General features: G+C 36.6%; 1 protein-coding gene across 1 annotated transcript in view; it reads left to right on the top strand.

The window, feature by feature from the left end:
- The window catches only part of USH2A (usherin), a 707,317-nt gene that overhangs the window by 340,294 nt on the left and 342,042 nt on the right, over positions 1–24,981 (top strand). Inside the window, exons 23-24 of the mRNA XM_025892244.1 lie at positions 17,732–17,891; positions 19,248–19,419. Coding sequence (XP_025748029.1) covers positions 17,732–17,891; positions 19,248–19,419 — 332 coding nt within the window. The remainder of the gene's footprint in view (positions 1–17,731; positions 17,892–19,247; positions 19,420–24,981) is intronic.

A 24,981-nucleotide genomic window follows, 5' to 3' on the forward strand; every position in this document is an offset into this window, starting at 1 on the left:
CGTTTCAGAATAAAGAGATGAAGGAATTTCTTCATTTATGTGAAAACTGTGTGTTATTATGTAGAGAATTTGCCAAAATGTCAAACTGGTATTCAAAGGGATGTTCAGAGACAGAGTAATTTATCTGAGACTGACAGCCAGACCTAAGTCGATTGGTATCAGAGAAGTGACATGTGTCTCAATGCTTGACATATATCGGGTAAATATTTGCATCCTATTTCTTGGTATTGTACACAGACTATTGCAAAGCTCATAACCACACAGCTGATACACAGTCCCTGAGAGGCACTATCCCACAGCTACAAATGTGACTCTATTGATTATATTAAAGTAAAATAAAAGTCGATCAGCTATTTTAAACATGCCAAATAGTTATGTAATTAAATTCCATATAATCACAAGCAAAAGACTGGCACATATTTTCAAAATAAAGTTCTTGTTTTACTCTGGATGGAAAACTTCAGAGGAGTTAGTGAATGACTTAAGACTTAGATAAAGGCATCCTGCTTGCTTGACTAAAAATCCCATCCCTGTGTTTACTATATTTCCCAGTTGCATTCGAACCTCAAACAGGAGAAAAAAGAGTTTTGAGAAAAAAAAAATCCAATAGAGTTTAGGAAAGTTTGTCTTCTATATCCCAACTTTTAAAGGCTATTTTGCAAAGATGATATTGTTGAATTGCCCTCTGTATTTTTTTCCCACTGTGTTGTGGAAATGTATACAAGTCCAGCAACTCCTAGGGATGTGCTAACAAATATGCAAGTATTTGAATATCTATTTCATGGAGGGAGATTAGAAAGTCACTTTCTGCCACTTCTGTAGTTCTATTATGCAAAAATCAAGAGGATTCAGGTCATAAATTCTATTAGGTTGGAACTCTGGGTGTTGAAAAGACTATATAGATAATTTTAAAAGATTTTCCCCCTCAGCTGAATCACTGCTATCAAGTTAAGCTTGGTTTTTAAAATATAAATCAAATAAATATTTTACATAACGCTATATACCTTTAGTATAACCTGAACTCCAACAAACTTTTGAGTAGACATTTCTAAAATTCAGCATCTATAGAATTCTTCCACTGAAAAAAAATTTTATAAATGAAAGTCTGTCTTCCATTTTTGAAATTATTTTGTTTTAATGAGAGCTATAGTCAACTCTATCACTGTAAAGAAATATACTACTTTAAAAGATGTGCCTAAATAAAATTAGCTCATAAATAATTACATTAAGCAAACATTAATAAAAGTATTTAAGGAGGATTTCAGAGTATAATTAAGGAAATAAAAATCTTGTAAAATTACTACTATGAAAGGTCTAATAAAAGTTTTTATAATTTCAGTGACAGTGAGGCTATTCACCAAATTCAAAGAGACAGAGAGATGTTTGCTCTAAGACAAATTAAAGGGGTATATATGAATTTCTCTCTATCTGATGGGTATAGTAACATAAGTAAACAAATACCTAAGTTTGTGTTTTATCAATTCCTTCATGACTTATTTGTATATGTGATTTACTGTGAAATATGATAAAAAGTGAAGAGCCTGGAAATGTGAGCATTTGGGGGGCTAATAGTAAAACATTAATGTTAATTATTTTCAATTTTGTGTTTATAAGTATTTTGGTACAAATATTCTCATTATAATTTGTTGTTAATCAGTGAAACTTAATTTCTTCGTAAATTCTTCTCAAACCATTTACCATTTTATATTATGACTTATTAAAGCTATAGAAATTGAAGTGGTTTAGAATCATTAGTACCTCATAAATATCTTTACCAGATAAAACACAGGATCTCTGAAATTTGAAAAACATACCCCAGAGCAATGTGTAGTTCAAAAGAAAATATCTTGTATGCATCTTGTTATCTGCTGTATCACATATAAATCACATAGTAGATGCACATAGCGGATGCTCAGCAAATACTTGTGAGTGAATAAATAAAGAAATGACAAAAAAACTATATTTGCATATATTAAATCAAATATATATGCTTTCTTTCATAAGAAATTGAGTATATGTTTTGGACTTAGCTAAAAATATATATCCTAACTAAAAAAATATATCCTGGGTTTTACAGAATTTCATGGTAAACATTTTAAAAGTATATCATTCCCAGTATTTATGAGCGTTAATTAATAGGAATAACATCAAAATATAAAGAATCAGGCTCTGTTCTTTTTGATAATGGTTTAAAATTGTTGTCTCTTACCTGTGTGATAAACTCTTCTTTATGTTTTTACAGCGATTTATCTTATTTTATCTTCACAACAATTACAGGGAGAGATGTTACACATGATACAAATTCCTTTTAATGAGATGAAGAAACGGGGCCTGAAACTTCAGTGACTCAGTCATGTTTACACTAACCAAGACTCTATACTGAAACCCAGGTCTTTGGTGATTTCTTCTCTTCTTTCTCTTTTTTTTCCTTTCTCTATAGTGTCATCCAGTAGTATTTAAGGTTTTTGCCTGCCTGCTTTTGTCATGGGTCTTAGCTTTACACATTAGCAACCATATAAAAAAAAAAAGGAAATTGATTATATGGTTATTAATCAAACTAAGATGCAGCTACTCCCCATTTTATCGGTGAAACCCATGATAACCATTTCATGTTGTGTGAGAGCCTCTTATCCCAGTGTTGGCAATTTTAAAGAGATGGAAATGTGAGGAAAATGTTTGCTTTTCATTTTGTACTCTTTTGTACTCTACTAGCTTAATTTTTTACCATGTGCCTACATATAGTTACTCCCAAATCTAAAAAAAAAAAACCAGTTTCGTTAAAAAATTGGGAGACTGCAAATCATTATATAAATAAGGACATAATCATGTTTATTACCATAATTTTTTTAAGATTTATTCATTTATTTTAGAGAAAGAGTGCATGAGCAGGAGGAGGGGCAGGGAAAGAGAGTGGGGAAGCAGACGCTCTGATGAAAGGGTAGCCTGTGGGGCTCAATCTCAGGACCCTGAAATCATGACCTGAGCTGAAACCAAGAGTCAAACGCTCAACTGACTGAGCCACGCAGGTGGCCCTAACATTATTTTTAATTAACAAACACATAACACTATTCTCTATTAGGCATTGTTCTAAATGATTTACATCTAAATGTAACATTCATGTGTACTTCTGCTGTGTTAGGTAGAGCCAGGGAGTTCTGAATTCCAATATATTGTCTTGCATCTGTATCATTATATTTACTAACTTGTGTAAAATATGGTTAACATATGTACCTATCTGTCTATCCGTCTGTCTATCTCACTACTCAAATGAAGTTTTGTTATTTTCTCTCCTCAAGGTCAATGACTATATCTTACTCTAGTTTCTTTTGTTTTTTTTTTTCAGTTTTTGTTTGGTTTTTATTTGTTTTGAACAGTCTTTGAAAGGAAATGGAGAAATTGTTGGTTTCGAGTTATATAAAAAGACAAAATAGATCCAGTTTTCCTGTCTCTATCACCTGTAAAGTATACCAATTTTCACTTTCCTCTCCTGAATCCATGCCTTAAAGAAGTCCATGTCCATCTAAGAAACATACAGAGTCATGGGGCAAGTGGGTGACTCAGTCGGTTAAGTGTCAGACTCTTGATTTTGGCTCAGGTCATGATCTCAGGGTCATGGGGTGGAGCCCCACATCTGGCTCTGTGCTCAGTGTGGAGTCTGCTTGTCCCTCTCTGTCTGCTCCTCCTCCTGCCCCCACACTCTCTTGCTCTCTCAAATTAATAAAATCTTAAAAAAAGAGAAGAGAAACATGCAGAGTCCCCAAGTATAAGGTTTGATGCAGTGAGCAGCCACTGATTATACCCTGAAGTGGATATAGATTAAAGAATGATGGATGGATGGATAGATGGATGGATGGATGGATGGATGGAAGAATGGACATAAATATATTTATGTCATATTTTCCCAGATCTCATATATCTGAATATATAATAAGTCTCATTAGCTCTAACACTCATATTTTACTTGCTCATCACTCTTACCTGCTAGTAGATGATCTCTGCCTTCTGCAAACTAATCCTCATGCATTTCTGGGGAATCATGTGGGTGTTCTCACATGCACTTAGGATCAAGCCTGACACCAGTTGTCCAAGTGTCACAGTAACTCATATCCATGGCCTTGCTCTGGATAAACACCATCATCTCTGAGCATCAGAAGCAAATGTTCCCAAATCTTACCCAGCTTATAACACAAACAGGCTTCTGGCAGGCCATCTCATGAGTTGTCCTGAAATTCACAGATATATCTGAATCAAGAGTACACCCAAATTGTTCCTTCCTTCCATGACTGCCAAACTTGCTCCTTGTGCCAGGAATGCTGGTTTCCAGTTCTCATGCAAAGTAGACTGGCCACACACTCTGTCAGACATACCCAGAGAAATCTACATAGGTTACACTCAAGATGAGGTCACAGCAACATCTAGACTAGTGTTTGTCCAAGCAAATGGACACCATAGCCCAGCCAGGTTGATACATAAAATTAACCATCACAGACATATTACTTTATTTAAAATCATCGGTAAAATATTATTTCAGAAATAAAAAGTTAGACACATATCATAGTGTCAACACTTATAATCCAAGTGTTTTTCCTGGAGGAATGTCAACAGACCTTTCTTTGAAAATTACTGTTTTAAAAGAGAAAAGCCTATCATTTTATGGAAATGGCTCAAGGGTAGACAATTCAGTAAGTCTTATATTGGGTCAAAATGCTTCTAGCTGTGACACTGAAGGCTTCTCTAGCTTCTATAAACACAGTGGTTGCTTATGATGCATTGCATTTTCACAGGTTGATGTAAAAGCATAATTTTAATAGGATATTTATTTATACCCTAACATTATAATTTAAGTTCTGAGAATCCATTGTGTTCATTTTACACATTTTCTTCTTATATGCAGGAACAATTTTCTCAGCATATCATTCCAAATTAAATTGCAAGGGCATTTTATGATGAATTAAACAGGTGATCCTCTCCAAGCCTCTGTAATGATTAGAGCAAATATCCAAGAAGTAAACAGTTTTATCACAATATCACTTCTCTCATACTCATTACTTCTCTTATATCACACACAGTGTCCAGTACAGGGGTAAGTTAGAAAAGCATTAAATTAATATTTAAGAATTGATGATGGGTCTTCAGTGAAAACCATTCTTAGGCAAACCTTTACTACGCTAGTAGTGCTGGGTGTGAACTGGGTGGAGTCCCCTTTGTGAAATAATGGTCTGGCTATGGGCACCTCCAACCTAAATCCTGCACTGCTTTCGGAGTGAACTCAGGTGGCTTCTGATCCTCATACAGGGTCTTACACAGCTGATCTCTTTGAGCTGGAATTTTGTTCTCTGTACATTGGGAATAACAGTACTTGTTTCACAGTTATTTTGAGACTTAAAATAAATGAGAGATTATAAAACATATTTAACAGGGCCTGCCAAACAGTATGTAGTCAGTGTTATAGCCATTGTTGTTACTGAATTAACAACATCTTACCTTCAATATCATATTTTTGGGGAGCGTGGGTTCATAAATTTATTCTTTTCATGCTACAGATAGCTGGACACTTTTATGATTCTCATTATGTCTCATTAACCTCTGTTGTTTAAGAGTAGGTCATATGAGTAGAATATTGTCTTGCAATATATTAACTGATTCCTAAGATTATTAAAGAATATGAGAGTAACAAATGTTCACCTAAGTCTGGGAGGAAATCCCCCAGTTTTGCAAGAAATATTTAGGTAAGTTATATGACTCAAATTTCTTTAGATAATATTCCTGGAAATTTATCTCAATTCTCTCCTCTTTGGTTTGTGAGTGGAAAGCATTTATGAAAATTGGAAGCCTATAACTGACTCCCTAATTCTATATCTCTTCTTTTCCAGAGGCAAGGTAGAGGAGTGGGTGGGAAGTTAGTGTGTGTGTGTGTGTGTGTGTGTGTGTAAGGGGAGAAAGAGAAGGAGAGACAGAGAGAGACACACACAGAAAGAGAGAGAGAGAGGAGAGAGAGCGCTGCTCTAGGGTTGTATTATAAAAGTAACCAAGAAAAACAACCTTGGGCTCAATATACTATACTGCATTACAAATCAGGTATTAGAGACGCTCAGAAAACCAGACTGGAAGACAGCTGGATCAGAATGCTGTCAGCCTAAGGAGGTTTGCATGGAAGCCTTTTGTTCTAACCAGCCAAAGAAGAAAAGAGGAAAATGAGGAAGCATCTTCCCTCATTATCACAACTGACAGTAATGGTTCCTTTTTTTTTTTTTTTTTTTTTTCCCAAACTAGTGACTGACAACTCCCAGCAGGCTGGGCTCCCCTACTGCATGCTGCTATCTTGATGGAGGGACAGGGTTTTTTTCTTACCACCGGTTTTCTTATCACAATGAAGTTTTTACTATTCAACCATCAGGAGGGTCCCAAGTATTAGAAGTCATAGGGGATGTCTATAAGAATGTGCATCCTTGTTCTCAAAGAACTTACAACACCATGAATACTTATGACTCATATGAGGATGCTCATGAGGGAGATTTGTTAAGAAGGCAGCTACATAGGGTACGTATAGTGCACACATGAAGGAGAGTCAGGAGATGCTCCATGTCTAATACAAACTTTGGACAAGGTTTGATGAAAGGGAGAGCTGTGGATTTCTCAGATGAGGTAGAAGATATTATAAGCACAAGTAGAAAATTTGTTGAGTAATGTCATTTGGGTGCGGTTGTATCGAAGTGATTCCAGTCTTGCAAATTAATTTGAAAGCACAGGATGGGATGTTAGTGGTGGTTCATTGCTCACCTGGCCCAAGAGAAGCATGTTGCAAGTTTCGGCTTCTATGAAGAGCAAAAGAGCAATGATGTTCAGGCTAAAGAAAGCCTCCATTTTTATTAATTATAAGGTCAGAATCTGATTTTCTGGAATCAAAAGGCTGAGCAAGCAATCGTGAAGCAAGGGCTACACAGTGGCAGAAATGAATGCAACCTGACATTCCACGTGCATTGTGGCATAGCTCATTGCTTTCCAGGCATCTATGGAAAACACACCACCTCTCAGGTCTGCCGGCTAAGACGTGTTCTCACTGAACCATAACCTAGCAGTGGTTCTCAAGTTGGAATACCAAATGACAGGAGATGTGGTCAGGAGTTACCTAGACTGTTCCAGCATTTTTAAACATCCTGGTGATGATTTGTGGGAAGGATGCATAGACAGGAGAAAAGAAAATCAGGAAGAAGCTGTATTTTTCATTTACAAAATGATACTGGGAGATTGTCAGAAAAGCAACTAGATAACATACATTAGAACTCAAGAAGCAACAACTGCGTTTTAATTTTCTAATGGGAGAAACCAATAAGGTATAAATTCCTCAGTTTACACCAGGAGTTAAAAGAAAATCATTGCCTACTTATTGGTTCATTTTGTAAATTGAGATCAATGAAATTCTCTGAACAACAGCATGAAATCAATCGTAAAATAGCATATAATTCATGGCCGGTATTGTAAATTATACTTTGCTTGACAGTAATCGGTGAGGTTTCCATGTGCTGGGATGCATTTCCGTGTAACACGTCTCAGGATGATGCCTGTGGATCCATTTCTAATGCATATTAGAGTGATCTGTTTTTCCCTGTCTACAACTCTCCGTGTTTGATCTTATGCAAATGATGCAATCAAGCAAATGGAAAACAAGATGTTGTTGCTAAGGGGCTCTGACAAACAGTGGCCTTATGTTTTCAGGGTTCCCCCACCCTCCATTGCCCCAACTCAGATTTGTGTACATACCTGCAGTTGTTTGAATCCATTGATCCATTACATTGCCCTTGAAGGGCCTAATCACTTCTGTAGAGACGGATTATCAAATCAGTTGCAGTTAGGCAGGGAAGAGAGAGTTATCATGATGGTCCTCTTTGCTTTACATTGTAAATTGGTGGCTTTGTTGTTTATGCTCATTCCCAAAGAATGCCTTAGTCCTGCCTACCGGGTAACCCTCTTTTTCACTTTCTAAAACTGACTCTGGTGTCATTCCGTTGGTTCCTTTTCAGACACATACTACTCTTTTTTCCCCCCACCTGATGCTGCCTCCCCTTTTCTTACCATAATTTTTTCCCCTTTTGCTCACATCTCCTCTTGTTTCATCAAGGATTTCCCAGTCAGGCCACCTGTGCAGCTTCCTCTCCCATGTATCATGTTAGATACTATCCCCTTTTTTTCATGCCTCATTATTCAAAGGACACTAGTGACACTTCATCTCCTTATGGAAATACATTGAGAATAATCCACTTCGGGGTGGGCAGTATAGGCATAAAAATGACTTGGAAGTCAAAAAAGCTATTTAATCAGTCTGGCTTTCTTTGCACTATTGAGTCTATAGGTTTTTAAATTCTCAGAATCAAAAGGAAATCCTCAATTCCTATTGTAGCAAAGGCACACTGAACAAATCAGATTTCTCAAACTAGAAACGTGGCCCACCAAGTTTGTGTCTGTGTGTGTATGTGAATTATCTTAAGGAAAATGATTGGAAAAATTTTTACTTCTGCATAGGCTTGAAAAATCTTGGCCATCATAAGCATAAATGAGGTACCAGTGAGCATGGAGCATTTATAAATCTGTCGATAAGACCTCTACCTGTATCTCTATTTCTATGTAACTGTTTATATCTTTACTTCTATGGCTACACTTGATAACTGACTTCCCTCCCATAAAATTTTGTAGTAAGAGAATCACGGTCATTCTCAGGGTTCCCCCGCCTGTCCCCTGATGGTGTGAAAGCTTCCAGAGTGTTATATTTGGAGTGTGGCAATTTGGAGTGCACTTTCCTTCTCTTTGCAAAAGGATCACTACTGAGGTATCTCACTCAGATCCAGGATACCCCTGCATTGCTTCCGTATCACACTTGGGAAACTAAATCCTTGCACTGTTTTCCTGGTCCTGCCTGCCTACATACACCAAGGTCATTTCTTTGGCTGAGATCTGTCACCTCCCTGGGACTCTATCTTGGAAACAGGAGTAAGGGCCCCTCCTCCCAAGAGTTGGTACATGTCTTCTACCATTATTCCATCATTCTGGGAAATCTAAGGTGGTGGAGGCAAGGGAATATGCACTTGTTGGTTTTCCCAACGTTAGATCTGAACCCTGAGTAGGATCTGTTCCCCTCAATGACTCTGTTCAGGAAGTTTCTCTTGCTCTTTCTGCTCCCTAAACAACCAGCCACATTCTGTTTTATAGGTAGTACCTATTTTATAGATAAACTCTAGATTTATCATTTAATTGAGGGAAATTTAGATGAGAATTTAAATGAGGGAAAAATGGGGAGGGGGCAGGGAGAGGGCGGAAGGAAATAAAATAGGTTACTATGACAGCCATATTGATCTCAGCCCCTGGGGCACTGATATCAAACATTGTAGGAGTTCAGAGGACAGAGCTATACTTAAGGGATCCAATTTTAGACCCCACTCAGTTCATCTAGAGAACCGACCAAAACATGGGAGGAGGAAAAGAAAAGATCAATACAATGAAGAAAGAAATAAGGGAACAAGACAGTTATTACTGAGGAGTGCCAAGGGTGCCCTTGAATTTGGAAAACCTAAAATTCTACTAGACTCTTTCAATATGTTCAGCAATATTTCTCATTCACATCTCAGAGGTATGGGAAGCATTAGAGAAATGAGATGGTGAGATTTATCCAGAGCTAGGAATTGGGAGAGCATATATTGAAGTAGGTTGGTGAGGTGAAAAACTCTAGGGAGTGGAGAGCATGGCTCTGAAAGGAGTGATCAAAGATCATATCAAGGAAAATGCAAATGTTGCAAATAGTTTGAAAATGTGAAGGTGCTAAGAGATAGACACTGTGTGGTGACAAAGGAGTGATTGCATTGATGTGACAAGAGGAAGAGGTGAAAGGCTATCAGTTTGTGGTCGGAGAGGGCAGATTTTAGATTAAGAATCTTGGAAACAGCTCCAAAGATGATCAAGTAGTGGGTATAACTGTGCTGAATGTCGAATAAATGAAGTAGAGGTGAAGGACATTACATTTGAGGAAGTTAAAGTGAAGCCAGATTCAGAGATGAGTCATTATTGAGGATGTTGGAGTTGCCAAAAAGGAATTATAATTGAAAAGAAAACTGAGCCAATGCTGAAGTCATTGAGGAAAGGAGAAGTATGACATAGGAGGTATAAGAGGATGTGTGTCAACTAGGTCTACATTTTCTTAAATAATGAATTGATATTGGTAAGTTATGGCTGTCTTCTCTCCATCTATACATGTATATACATGCATATCATAGAATTTGAAAAATATATGTAACTAAACAATAAGTAAGATTTAAATTTTCTTTATGCCCTCACTCTGAGAAAAATGCTGTTGACATTTTGGTGTATCTCTATCCCTGTTTCTTATGAAGCATTCATGTTGGAAAATTACTCTTTGGCATTCAGGCAAGCACAAGTTTGCCTTTTTCTTATGTTTTTTTTTCAATAGTGACTCTCCTTCATCTCATAATTACAGACCCTTCATTGACCTAACAATTAAATTCTTGGAGATTTTTAGCTGTTATTCTATTTCTGAGAAAAAGTTCGCGGTCTGGCTAAGGGGCACAGAGGTCTCCCACCTGTCTTGTCCATTCATTCACTCAACGAATAAAACTATGCTAAGTAGACATCATATCAGTCCTGAAGATATTGTAGAGTACATGATAGAAAAATATATATATCTCTCTCCACTCAAGGTGTTTACACCCCCCTGGGAGGGATATAAAGGCAAGAAATAAATAATAGCAATTTCTGACATGTTTTGGTAATTATAATAAGTAACTAAACAAGGCAATATGACAGAGAGTATCTGAGGATGGTGGTAGCCACACTGTTGGATTATCAAGAGAGAATACCCAGAGGAGGATGAACCTGAAGAATGAAAAAAATTCAGCCAAGTATAGAAGGAGAAAATAGATTATAGCTAGAAGGAATAGTACCTGCAAAGGCCTGGAGGTGTGACATTGTAGAGTTAAAGGAACAAAAATATGTCTAGTGTATGGAAGGAATGAGAAGAAATAGGCAGGTGTTAAGTCAGCTTGTATTTCATTGACCATTATTAGATTTCATTCTAAAAGAAATAGAGGGCCCAAAGTAGTGTATTATTCTGGGGAATCGGAAGATCACTCTTCACTAATGATCTTGCTTCTTTCTTCACTGAGAAAACTGAAGCAGTTATAAGATAAATCCCATACACTCCCATGGCCTTCTATCCACCAGCTAGCATTCCTACCCACGTTGTCTGCCTTCTCTCCTATAACTAAAAATTATCTGTCCTTGTTCCTTCTAAGTCCAAATCCTCCTCATTCGTACTAGATTCCATTCTTTCATGTAATCAAGGCAAAACTCCAATAATTCTCTCCTCTTTCATCATTACTAATTTTGCCCTCTCCGTTGGGTCATTTCCATCAACGTACAACACAATTTTTATCTCATTTAAATTATCTTTTTTAAATCCCTGGGTGCTACTTACCTTCTCTCTATTGTCTCATTTTTCTACTTTACAACAAAATTTCTTGAAAAAGTTGTTTATATTCACTATCTCTGATTCTTCTCTCTCTCTCTCTCACAAACTCACTTGAGTCAGGCTTTGACACCCATAACTTCATTGAAACTTTATTGCACAAATACCAATGACTGCCATATTGTTAAACAATGGTCACTCTGTAGTCATCTTATTTGACCTACCACCTTTAAAACATTTGATTTATTTGACTTCCAGATACTATCTATAATCCTCTTGTTTTTCTCATACATTACTGGTTGTTCTTTCTTTGTTTTGTTTTGTTTTGTTTTGTTTTGTGTTAGTTGATTTCTGCTTTACTCCCAGAAAAAGAAAAAGATACCAAAAGATTTGAATCCTTTTACCTTTTCTCTTTTCTATCTACACTTGCTCTAGTAGTGTTCCATCCACTTTAAATATAACATATATGATGATGACATCTCAAATTATATATCAGGCCAAGACTTTTTCTTCAGATTACAAATTTATATTCAAATTGCCTAATTGACAATTCCATGTGTTTATCTAATTAATATCTCAAACTTGCCATGTCTAAAATATGAATTCTTTATCTTCCCCTTCAAAACTTGTCTTTTTCTGTGATCTTTTTTAACCAAATTAATAGTTCATTCTTGCCTTTGCTTAGACCAAAAACCTTGGCGTCAGCTTTGATTCCTCTCTCTCTCTCATACACTACCTACAGTGTACTGAGGAGTCCTATAGTTTTGCCTTTAAAACATATCCAGAGATCCTTTTGGAGTGATTTCAGCAAAATGGCAGCACAGGGCCTTCTTGGTTCCTTTCACCAATCCCCCAACCCCAGACCCCTGCCCAGAAACATTAATTTGAACAACTATTCACATGTAAAATTACCTTCACAAGAGCCAAGGTTTCCAAATAAGGGATTATAGCACTTGGATAAAGCACAGAAATAAGAAAAAATGCATTTAAGGAGAGTAGGAAAGATCAATTCACATTACCTGCATTTATCCCTACCCCAAACCCAAGCAGTTCAGTACAGACCAAGACTCTCCCCATGGGAGAACGAGAGTAAAGTGAACACCTAACTTCACTACCCCAGAGCTGGCCTGTTCAGCACTAGGCTGAATCTTAGGCTGACTCCCTGTATGGAGCCATCATACTACTTGATTTCAAAATATATTACAAAGCTATGGTATTCAAAACAGTATGTTATTGGCATAAAAACAGAGACAATATCAATGGAACAGAATAGGGAGCCCAGAAATAAATCATGCATATATGGTCAACTAATTTACAACAAAGGAGCCCAGAATATACAATGGAAGAGGACAGTGTCTTCAATGCATGGTGTTGGGAAAACTGGATAGCCACGTGCAAAAGAATGAAGCTGGACCACCATCTTACACCATTCACAAAAATTAACTCAGTGCACTCAAGACTTGAAACCATAAAACTCCTAGAAGAAATCATAGGTAATAAGCTCCAAGATATAGGTCTTGGTGATGATTTTTTGGATCTGACACCAAAAGCAAAGGCAGCAAAAGCAAAAATGAACAAGTGAAACTATGTCAAACTAAAAAGCTGCACAGAAAAAAAAAATCAAATTGAAAATGCAACCTACTGAATGGGAGAAAGTACTTGCAAATCATATGTCTGATAAGGAGCTAATATCCAAATTGTATAGAGAACTCATACAATAACAAAACAAACAGACAAATAAAAAAAAGCCAGTCCTTTTAAAAAATGGACAGAAGATCTGAGTAGGTATTTTTCAAACAGAGACATATAGATGGCTAATACATACATGAAAATATGCTCAACATGACTGATCATCAGGAAAATGCAAATCAAAAGGATTTGCAATGAGATATCACCTCACATCTGTTAGAATGGCTATCATCAAGAAGACAAAAAATAACAAGTGTTGGTAAGAGATGGAGAAAAAGGAGCCCCTGTATGCTGTAGGTAGGAATGTAAATTGAATGCAGCCACTATGGAAAACAGCATTGAGGATCCTCAAAAAATTAAAACTAGAACTAAAATATGACCCAGCAATTGCACTTCTGGGTATTTACTCAAAGAAAATGAAAACACTAACTCAAAAAGATATATGTAACCTCATGTTCATTACAATATTATATATAATAGCCAAGAGTTGGAAACAACTTAAGTATTCACTGATGGATGAAAGATAGGGAAAATGTGGTATATACACAATGGAAGATTATAAAATAAGGAAATCTTGTCACTTGCAACAACATGGATGGACCTTGAGGATATTATGCTAAGTAAAATAAATCATAGAGAGAAAGACAAATACTATATTATCTCACTTATATGTTGAATTTAAACATAAAATAAGCTTATAGATACAGATACACATCACACACACAAACACACACACACACATACAGGAATGATATTCGGCCATGTAAAGAGGAATTCCTGCCTTTTGAGACAATATGGATAGACCTTGAGGGCTTTATGCTAGGTGAAATAAGTCAGACAGAAAAAGACAAATACTACATATTTTCACTTATATGTGTAATAAAAATGCCTAACTCATAGAACTAGAGCAGCATCGTGGTTGCCAAGGGATTGAGGCAAGAGGACCGCTCCTTGGGGAGAGGAATAGGGAGGTGTCAGTCAAAGAGAACACACTTCCAGCTCTAAGATGAATAAGTTCTGGTGATCTAAGCTATAGCATGGTAAACATAGTTAACAATACTGTGTTTATACTTGAAAGTCATTAAGAGAGTAAATCCTGAATGTTATCACCACACAAACACACACACACACACACACACACACACACACACACACACACACAAAGGTAATTATATGAAGGGTATAGAAATGTTAGTTAACCTTATTGTAGTAATCATTTTACAGTGTATATGGGTATCAAATCATCACAATGTACATCTTAATCTTATCTACGTTATATGTTAATACCTCAGTAAAGCCGGGGGGAAAAAAAACATATCCAGAATCCGACCATTTCTCACTTATGAAAAGCCTCCACTTACTTGATTACTACAGTAGCCTTGTAAGTGAGATTTATGCTTATGCTCTTGCTCACTATAGTCTATGTTCCACCCAGCAGCTGGGGTGATAGTCATGAAATCCATCTGATCATGCAACAGTTCCGTTCAAAATCCTCTAGGGTCTTCCTAAGAGGATCTCAGACTAAAACCCCAAATCTGTGCAAAGACCTACAGGGCTCATGTGATCCAGTCCCTCATTAAATCTCTGATGTCATCTCTTAGTTCTTTCTGCCTTATTCACTCAGCTCCAGCCGCACTGGCCTCCTTGCTATACCCGTGCCCGGCGTGTTCCTCCTTCCAAGCCTTAGCTCTGCCACCTCTCTTGGAATGGCTCTCTCCATAGAATCCCAGATTTACTCTCACCCTTTCCAAGTCTTTGCTCAATACGTCACTTTCCTGCCAAAGACTCCACTGACTCTTGCCTTTTAAAATTACCCAGAACTCCTGATTCTTCTTGCTCTGTTCTATGTTTTCTGTAGCACTTTTCGATTATACACCACTAACATCCTTAAACCCTGTTGGACGTTTTAGTTAAAGCCATGCTGTCTCTTATCTTCCTCACCCATAGCACCTTAGGTGGTCTGGGGGTAAACCCTAACTATGAATGCAGGACCTGACAGGATTTGGTATTTCAGTCCTGGCTCATCAGTCATACTGGGCCTTGTAAGTAACATGACCCTCCCACACATACTTACTTCTTCATCCTGGTCTCTCCCATTCTCCAACTGGCATAAAAATGCCAGTTTCCCAATCCCTGAAGGAGGAGATTTTGCCACAGTAAAAACCAGATACCAATGGTAACCCTGGAACTAATTGCTACGGGAGGCTATTAGGCATCTGAGACAAATATTCCTGGTGAGTTTACGGGTTAGGTGATCAAGGTCACTTTCAAAGTATGGAAGTATATTGGGAAAGGGAGTGGGGCATTCTGTAGTAAGGAGATACTGTAAGGTGATGATATCATGATGATGCAGTCTGACCTCACCAGCCTGAGGTTGGTAACTGAGGATTAACTAGGGTAACTAAGACTTAACTGATTTTTAGATGTGTAAGTCTGTCCCAGCAAACACAGACAAGCAATCATCAGGCCACATTTAGATGGTATGACTTCCTCACCGCCTACAAACTGGGTAGCCAAACCCCTACCTCGAAAAGCTAGAATGTAAGGAAGCAAGAAAAACTGCCCCATCACAGAGTCTGTTTGCCAAAGAACATTGTATCATCCAGTCTCATTTGCAGCTGACCAAGACGATCTGAAACGGCCGAGAGAGAGGCTCATGCAAAATATGCCAAAGTCACTTGGAATTGACCACGTGGAATAGAATTTCGGCAGGGGCATGTTCTTTCAGAAAACTTAGATGTACTCTGATGTTCAAGTACTACAGCTTTCTCCTAATTGCACTGACTTACCCATTAGGGATTCTTGCTTTATTCTGGGTTCTGTGTCCTCCATGATTTTGCTCCTGAAACCAGACTTAGAGACAAAAATCCCTAGCTTCCCCTGCCTCAGGAATGCAAGGAATTCAGACAGATGGTAGAGATGAGAAGCTGCCTCGTCACCAAGCTCCTGGGGATCAGAAGGAGAAAGTGAAGAGAACAGGGGAACAGCAGATAATGTGTTAGCATGTTAATACATTGTAATTTTGGCCAGAATTGGACCTGCTAGTGGGAACTGTCCTTTCATGAAATAGTAAATAGTAGTTTACACTCATTGTAGCATATGAGACCACTGTTCCCATGATTTTTAACTTAGTAAGTTTCATAGAACTTATTGGTCCAAATGAAGGTCCGCCAGTTCTGTCTGACTTGCACAGACATGGTGAAGCTGTTCCTGTCATGTCTCTAGCAGTCCCGGGCGAAACCAGTGCTGTACCCCTTCACCCCCAGCTTCAAAGTGTCCTTATAACATGTCTTCTGACCACATTGCTGGAGGGTGCGCACCTCAGCCAGTACCACTGAATAGCAGTGGGAGAAAATTATAACAAGAACAAGGTTGAATCCAAAGCATGATGAGTCTCTTCTTGATGACCACTCTTTTGGTCTAGAGTAACTATATTTAGTGTAAAATTATTATTTTTGCCTCTTTTTGGATGATCTACACGTTTAACCAACTCACTGTACTTTGCATGAAAATCAAAGTGTTCTTTTCTAGTTTACTTTTGCTATCAGTGTAATACAAAATCTATTTCCCTAAATTAGGTTGTATCTCATTAGTCTTTTAAATGTAGAATTGTAATGGTTCAAGGTTAATGAGATTGAAAAATATGTGTAACTTAAATTGTGACTAACTTATTTCAAAAATATTCCAGAAAATAGAAATTTCTTCTAGTAGTATAAAATTATGAATGATATTTAAATCTTGGTAAAGTTGACTGCACTTCGGTTAGATTCACCAATAAAATAATTGTTGAGTACCTTTATAACTGAAGTACTCAGGCCATTTCGGAATTGAATTAGTAAATTACAGATTGGTTTATTCTAATGCAAGGGAAAATGATTATCCATTAGAAAGGCCAACAGGAAGAAAGTACTAGGGAGGTTCACGGCAGGGAGAGATCATTACTGGCCGGGGTACTATCCCACTCTCTCAGTCACTGTTCATACCCAGCTCAACTGTGTCTTGATCATCTCATTCATTAGTTCTTTATTCATTTATTCAAACATATATTCTGAACCTTCAATGTGCCAGGCACTGTGCTAGATACTGAGACAAGGTGAAGGTCAAATAATAGTTGGTCAGGTGGACAGGAAAAAGGAGTTAGGCAAAAGGAATTACAAGCACAAAGTCATTGTTGCAAGTTATGTATTTGCATTTCAAAAACAACTCCCCTTGTCTTCAAATATGCTTTAGAAATCATTTAAATGTCTCATTTATATTTTAGCAGAGTGGTTGAAGGAACTCTAAACTCAGAAAATGACTTATCTGGTCGTATACATTCAAGAGGATGGTCAAATTGTTAAAATGAAAAAGTTAAAGCAAGAATTTGACTGACACTTATCTATTTAAAAATAGATAACCATAGTATATTTAAAGGATAAAACAGCCTATATCTTATTGCTATTGATTTTTAGGGCTATTGATTCTTGTTTTAAGCTTTACTTTAACAGTTCTAAGAAGTGGGAATGTAGAGGAGTCGGATCACCTGAATAAAAAATATAATGGTATACAAATTCTTTTTCCTCCACCCTCTAGATTTAGCAGTATTTACACCCCACCAGTTTGTACTTGGTGCCTGCACACATGTGGGATGTACAAACAGTTCCCTGGTCATACTGTACACAGCACAGCTTCCACCAGAGCGTGTGGATTCCCCACTTCTGACCGTCCTGGATTCTAGAACTATCTATGTACAGTAAGTAGAAATGTTGTCTCTGTCCCACATTGGTTTATGCAAGAATCCCAGTGAGCTCAATCAAGGGAAGGGCTTGTGACATAAAACTAATTTTATTGTGATGAAATGCATAGAAGTGATTAGTTCAGTGGTTCTGGGAACCTTTGATTATCACTTGCCAACTTAATTTCCATTTCGTCTCCACGCAATCAGGCTGAGCTACATACGGACACAGATTCTGTGCAAACTTCAATAAATGGAAACTGACCACTTGCAGGACTGCCTTGGGCTTTCTACAGGGGAGGCGTTATCCGTGATGAGCTGGAATTAGTCTAAATATTTATTTTCTTTTTGAGTATACACTACAACCCTGCAGTTGAAGTCAGAAAGGAACTTTCACGTATAGGCATGTTCAGATTATTTTTGGTATGAATGGATTCTGACCCATTTTCTAAACTCTGAGGTACAAGGTATACTGTCATTACTGAATTGAAATTTAACAAACCTCTCCTGCCACCAATGAATACTTGTTTACATTCATCTCTGTTGGTCTCAGTTTTCCCATCTGGAAAAGAAGAGTTTGGGCTGAGTAAATTAGGGTATTTGTTCAAGCTGGGAAACATTATGATCCATACCCCATTGTTCCAGGTCTGAGATGTCCTGTTGGCTTTCAGTGCTGCCTTAACCTGAGCCCGCATTACTTACGCCAAAAGATTTCCCACTACTCTAAGTATTTCTCAGTTTACCTGTTTCTATTTTACGATTTGTCCGGCTCATGTTCACTCACACATTGTAAGGTGTATGTGGAATATCCTCTACTTTTCCTTCTGCCTACCATATCCGATCCATCAAGTAGACAGTCTTCTGTGTCTAGATAGTGTCTCACCTTATCCATGAGGTTTGATTTGACTACTTCGCACTTCAGTGCACTTCAGTCCTCAGCTTCTCTGTATTCTAGAGTTGCATGTTAATTTGGCATTAGATGGCTGCATTTTTTCAAGACAATTATGTTATTTCTCTCTCTCTCTCCCATTTCTCATAAATTCTCAAATGTTCTATTTCTCTCAATTTTTGTTCTATCGCTTAAGTTCAAAATTAAATACTCACACATTTTTTATATTATTGGCTAGTTAAAATTATAAGTAACTAGAAAGTAGGCACTATGCCATATTTTCTTTAGACCATTCAGAAGAGACATTTAATAACTACTTGGGTTTTTTTTTTAAGATTTCAGTGTGTGTGTGTGTGTGTGTGTGTGTGTGTGTGTGTTTTGAGTGGCATAAATCCAAGTTCATATGCATCCTTTAAAAATCTTGCACATTTCAGGTTTGACTTGAATGAATGATGGATAGTCATGCTACCTTTTTCCATTCCCAGGTGGAAACAACCAAGAAATGTAAATGGGATTCTGGAGCGCTATATATTATATATTTCAAATCACACACATGATTTTACAATTTGGGATGTCATCTATAACAGTACAGAACTTTTTCAGGATCACCTGCTACAATACTTGTCCCCTGGTAATAAATATCTCATCAAGCTGGGAGTAAGTTCATTTTACTCTACCACTTTCTCTTCCCTTCTCTCTTCCTTTGTCCCATCTTCTCTCTCTTGTTCACTTAAAAAAAAAAAAAAACCCAAACCCCAAATTTCTGTATTGCTGTTGAGACTGAAAACATACTTCACACTGTAAATGGGAATGTAATCTAATATCTACATATTTATTTTGTATTACACAGAATGATGGCATAACAATCCGAGTCATTAGATTTTTCCCCAATCTAATTTGGGATTATCAGAAATTATTTCTTCTTTGTTATTTCCAGAATGTCATAATTGGTAAGGGCTTTTTCTAAAATGCCTGAATTAATAAGGTTATTTCCCTATGGAGCTTGTTTTCATTTGGAAAACAATGTACGCTATGAGAATTTAGGTCTTATATTTTAAAATGATGGTTTAAGTGATCCCTAAATATTCTGGATTGTTATTATAGTCTGGTTTACATTACATTTCTATCTCAAAAGAACAGTCACTTAATAAAAACCCTGGAATCAACATACTTTAGAGGTCTTTAGACAGACAATAGCATTTTTTAATGCAAAATAGCACTTTTATACAAAGGTCTTTTAAAAGACCTTGATATTACTGTGGAATTTATACTCAGTGGTTCCTTTTGTTTTTTGATGAAATATAATCTTTTTTAAGTTTAATAGCACATCTGAAAATAACTGAATATAAACATGAGATTGTCCCTATTTGCTTTAAACACACTCTTCATTTTATAGTAATACCTATATAAGGATATTTGCTTTGATAAATGCCATAGAAAATATTCTGCTCTTGATTATGAATAAATTTACATTTATGTAGACACTGTGTATGCATTCATTTTACTTAACATGCTCTTGAATGCTCTAAATATTATACCATGAGAAAATAAACTACATTCAACTATTGCTTACTGTCTGACCTGACATCCCAAAACAAGGGCAATCAGACAATGTTAAAAATCCTATTCAGAATTGACTCTATGTGCCTAGGTGTTCAGCACGCAGATGGGCTTATGAAGCAGCATCTTTGATTACTTAGTTGTAGCACTCCAGATGTAAGAAAGTTATTACCTTGATTTTCAAAAACTAATACAGAAATCCACACTATTTTCAAAACAGTGGTAATATCAAAATCCAGAAAAGACTCTATTGCTTAGAAGAAACCAAAATTAAACAGAAATTGTTGTGCTCTTAGTTTTTATCAGGAGGCAAATGTCATGAAACAAAGTTCTACTCCCCAGGTAATTTTTAGGATATGCTGTGCAATCAGTATAAATCCACTCCAGTCTCCTATGTTTTATACATCTGTAATATCTTGAAAAATGAATACCACTAGATTGGGAGCCTGCTTGCCTGCATTTCAATTCAGATTTTGCTACCAACTGTGTAACCAAAGGCAAATTCACTTAATTGCACTGATTTTTATGTTCTCTAAGCCTAAAGTCGGGGCTTTGAACTAAATGATTTTTAATGTCTCTTTGAGCCCTAAAATTCCATGACACTAAATCATTCTGTGATCCCAAACAATATTCTATGGAATCAAATAAGATCTGTCAGCCATTGAGTAATGTTGATGCAGAACGTCATAAAGATGTGGAAGTCCCTGCCCTAACTCTTGTTAGGAAAATAAATTTGCTCACATTATTTTTTATTTCTCTGTATTTGGTAGTGGAGAAAATACACTAATATATTTCAGGAAGTAGTCAATTAAGTTTTTTACCTAACTCTATAACCAGTAAAATAAGTGAGCCAGAACATTTTAAGTTCATCTTGGTTAATTGAAGGGTTACTGTATATTTCACAGTTTCCACATAATAACTGGCTTTCAAGGTCATTAGATTAGTAGATGGAGATTAGGTTCTCAGCCAAGTGCAGTTGTCTTTACAGATAGTCTTAGCATGTTGAAAGTTCTGGAAAATAAAACATACAGATGGCCAAGCCCTTAAGAATAGAAGACGATACATGAGGATTCAAGCCACTGTGATTTACTCTAGACTCAGAGACAGTATGTTACTTCAAGTGGCTTCATTTAATTTTTCCTGTTACCTTGATTATACACCCCTGAAGGGTAGAAACAGCATCTTTCAAAATTCTATCTGCTGAGTCAAGCACAGTGTCTGGTAGAAACTGGAAGCTCAGCAAACAATTCTTGAATGAATGGATAAATGAATGAACACTAAGTATATGTATTTCATGAAGAATCTGAGACTTCTGATATGAATTAAATGATTTGCTGTAAGATGTCAGAATTGGGGACTGTGTGGATCTAAGCATATACTTTTTCTACTGGAAGAGACAGCATAACATGTTACTACACTCAACAAAGGGTATTGTGGAGTGTGGTAGTTCTGAATAAAGATAATAAGTCAGCAATTAAATAAAGAAGCTAGTAATACAAACTAGTAGCAAGATATGTACAGCTTGATAATTTTCATATTACAGCTAGACATTTGCCTCTTGATGAATGTTAAGTGTTAAATATCTTTACTGGAAAGATTCTTGGAAATGATGAGCTTAATTTTTCAAAGGATCATTTATATATAACATGGCCTTGTTCCTTTTCTTCATACTCTAAGGTATGCTGCATTCTTAATATCCTCAGAGCCTACTTATCTGAACACAAACTATTGAAAAAGACAATGCTAGTTTTGGATGTTCCTAATAGTCATCATTTCAAAATAATTGATACACATGTATTAATTACTCATTTCCTTTACCAAAATTCAATCCCCTATTTGATCAGAAGTTACTGGACATTTCAGGGTGGTACTATGACTTTGCCACTTAACAAAAATGGCTGTAACTGAGAAAAGCTATAGGAGATGGGTTGAAATGCCTTATTGTAAAGGCTCAGGGGCTTTCAAAGACCTTGCTATTTCATAAAAGCATCTTTAATTGATCCCGCTAATTTATTTAGTTTTTCCGAACCAGAATTTTAATCAGCATTCAGTTGCATTGCATGCAGGGGCCTCCAGTGCTGGTAGGTCAAACAAGATACTGATTGGTGTGATTTCATTTAGATAATATCAGTTAGATTCGACAAATCGGAAGCAACTTTAAGAGCATTTTTTTCCTTATTTAGGAACTGCTCACTTAGCACCTCTAAATGCATGCAAAAAGAATGCGGAAAAAAATATTTTGCAGGTAATTCTGTTATTTCAGTAGCCTCTTTATAAATTCTGTTTTCTTTTCAAGAAAAATTCTCTCATAAACTCCTTGGATTCTTAGAAAGCTCCTTTGTCAAATTATGAGTTTATGGTTCTTAGATGACATAGCCCATAGCCCAAAGATCAATCCTTCCAAACCAGAGGATGTCTTTACTTACCCCAAAAGGCATCCTAAAATTCTCAAAACAAAGTAAATTTCAATTCACTCTTTATTTTTAAATATATATAATTACATGTCTTATAATATTTCTTTGGGGAGAGTTAGCTGGGGTCAATTCTTAGGACATAAAAAAGTAATAGTGACAAGTAGACGATCTGAATTAAATCCCAGTGTATTATGGGTTTAACAGTAAGATGCTCCAACATTTTTCCCCTCCTAAGGAAAAAAAATCTAGGAACTGCAAGTAGTTTTATCTCTCTGAGGACTAAAAAGAATGCTCTTTCCATCATTTTCCTTTGATAATTTGGCTGTCCCACTTGGCCTCTTTTCCTGCCATATTTTCTAGTGGACTTTTAGTATGTTTGAAATGTCTTTTTTTTTAATTTTTCTATTTTAATGTTATTTCTTGGGCTAACAATGACATGTCCTAGAGCTTTGAGTCATGGTTTGGCCACAAGCTCAATTGATTCCTCTTTATTTGCAAAGATTCTGTTCTCAGGAAGAGGATAGTTTATCTCTTCCATATATATGCACACGCTGCAGCGGAGAATTAGAGGGAACCCACAGAGGTTAATTAGGTCCCAATCTTAATGCAATTTCATGCCCAAGCCCCAGTTTAACCCGTCAGAAACTTGCCTACACTGATGAGAAATTATCCTGAAGATATCGGCTACTGTTGTATTCTTGCAAGGGAAAGTGAGATTGAGCTCCATGTCTACTGACCATTTAATATTTATACTCGTAATAAATAATTTGAGACAACTTGTTCAATAGTATACAGCAACTTAAGAAAATATCTTTAAAAATAAGTCAACTGTCTCTTATTTATAGGGAAAAAAATTCAACTGTGTTGATTATCAAAAGGTTGTTCCCTTAATATCGAGCTGAAAAGCAAGGGACAGGCCCAAAGAAATAAAAAGATGTTTTAATTTTTTATGCTAGCAATATCTACATTCCCTGAAAATGGACTAAATGCCTATCTGCTTTTTACATTGTCCTATGATTTTGCTTCATTTTCTTAATTGGTTTTCAGTAAATTTTAGGGCTTTTTGAAATATTTTTAAATTTGTGTAAATTACAACTGGAACCTAAATTGATACTGAACAAAAGCTTAAGTGTAGTTTTCAAATATCTATGTTATATAAAGATATGATTGCTAATATTTGCTAGCAAATAGAGTCTGGAAAAGCCCTGTGTGTCTGTCTCTGCTTCCTGGAAAAATATTTATCCAATAAGTTAGGTAGCAAAGATATTTTCCTAATACACTTAAACATTTATTTTGGAATTACTTGTAGAATTATAAGAGTACACACAGAAGTTTCCAGGTTTTTTTTTTTTTAAGATTTGTTTATTTGAGAGTGAGGGAGGGAGAGAGAGAGTACACATGCACGTGATCAGGGGGAGGAGCAGAGGAAGAGGGACAAGCAGACTCCCTGTTGAGCCCAAAGCCTGACATGGGGCTCGATCCGGCGACCCTGAGATCATGACTTTAGCGGAAATCAAGAGTTAGACACTTAACCAACTGAGCCATCCAGGGCCCTCCCAGGTATCTTTAACATCCATGTTTTCATTTATGGCATTAGTTAATACCTAATTAGGGAATGGGAAGATTCTGTGATCACTTTAAGTGTGCTGGCCGTGTAATGAGCCCATTTCCTCTGGCACATAAGTAAGTGATTTGACCCTTTAAGCTATTAAACAGTCACTCAACAACTGCTTTGTTGCTGATACATGAGAAATACTATTTTATTCAATTTCACATTATGTTGTACTCTAAACATATTGGTTACACTATCGCAATAAAGGCAATTATATTTGCTGTAGATCTTTTATTTTACTCCAAGTCACTTGTTTTTATCCTGAAGTAATTTCAGTCTCTAGTGTTACCCTCATGTAGTGTGCACACACACGTGTGTATCTGTGCATGCGCACACTTAATTCCTTCTAGGAAACTTTGTACAAGGCTGATTTCATCAAGGTTATTCATCCAGGCAATAGATGCCCTATCGCTAGGCTCTAACATAGGATGTACTTATAATTCATACATGCATACGTTTTGGGTTATTTTCTAATTATCAGAGATGGCTGTCTCGTGTCCTGAAAAGCAAACTAATTAAATGTCAGACCTCAGCACTGAAACAAATTTATTTGGTGTGGTGGTGGGGGGGGTTGTGGATCAAGAAAACTGTGTTTCAAAGTATCTGGAACTCTTGTTATGAATTCTCTGTTTC

This window comes from Callorhinus ursinus, unplaced genomic scaffold (assembly GCF_003265705.2).
Source record: "Callorhinus ursinus isolate GAN/ISIS: 27379988/994484 unplaced genomic scaffold, GSC_fseal_2.0 scaffold54, whole genome shotgun sequence".
Classification (NCBI taxonomy): Eukaryota; Metazoa; Chordata; class Mammalia; order Carnivora; family Otariidae; genus Callorhinus; species Callorhinus ursinus.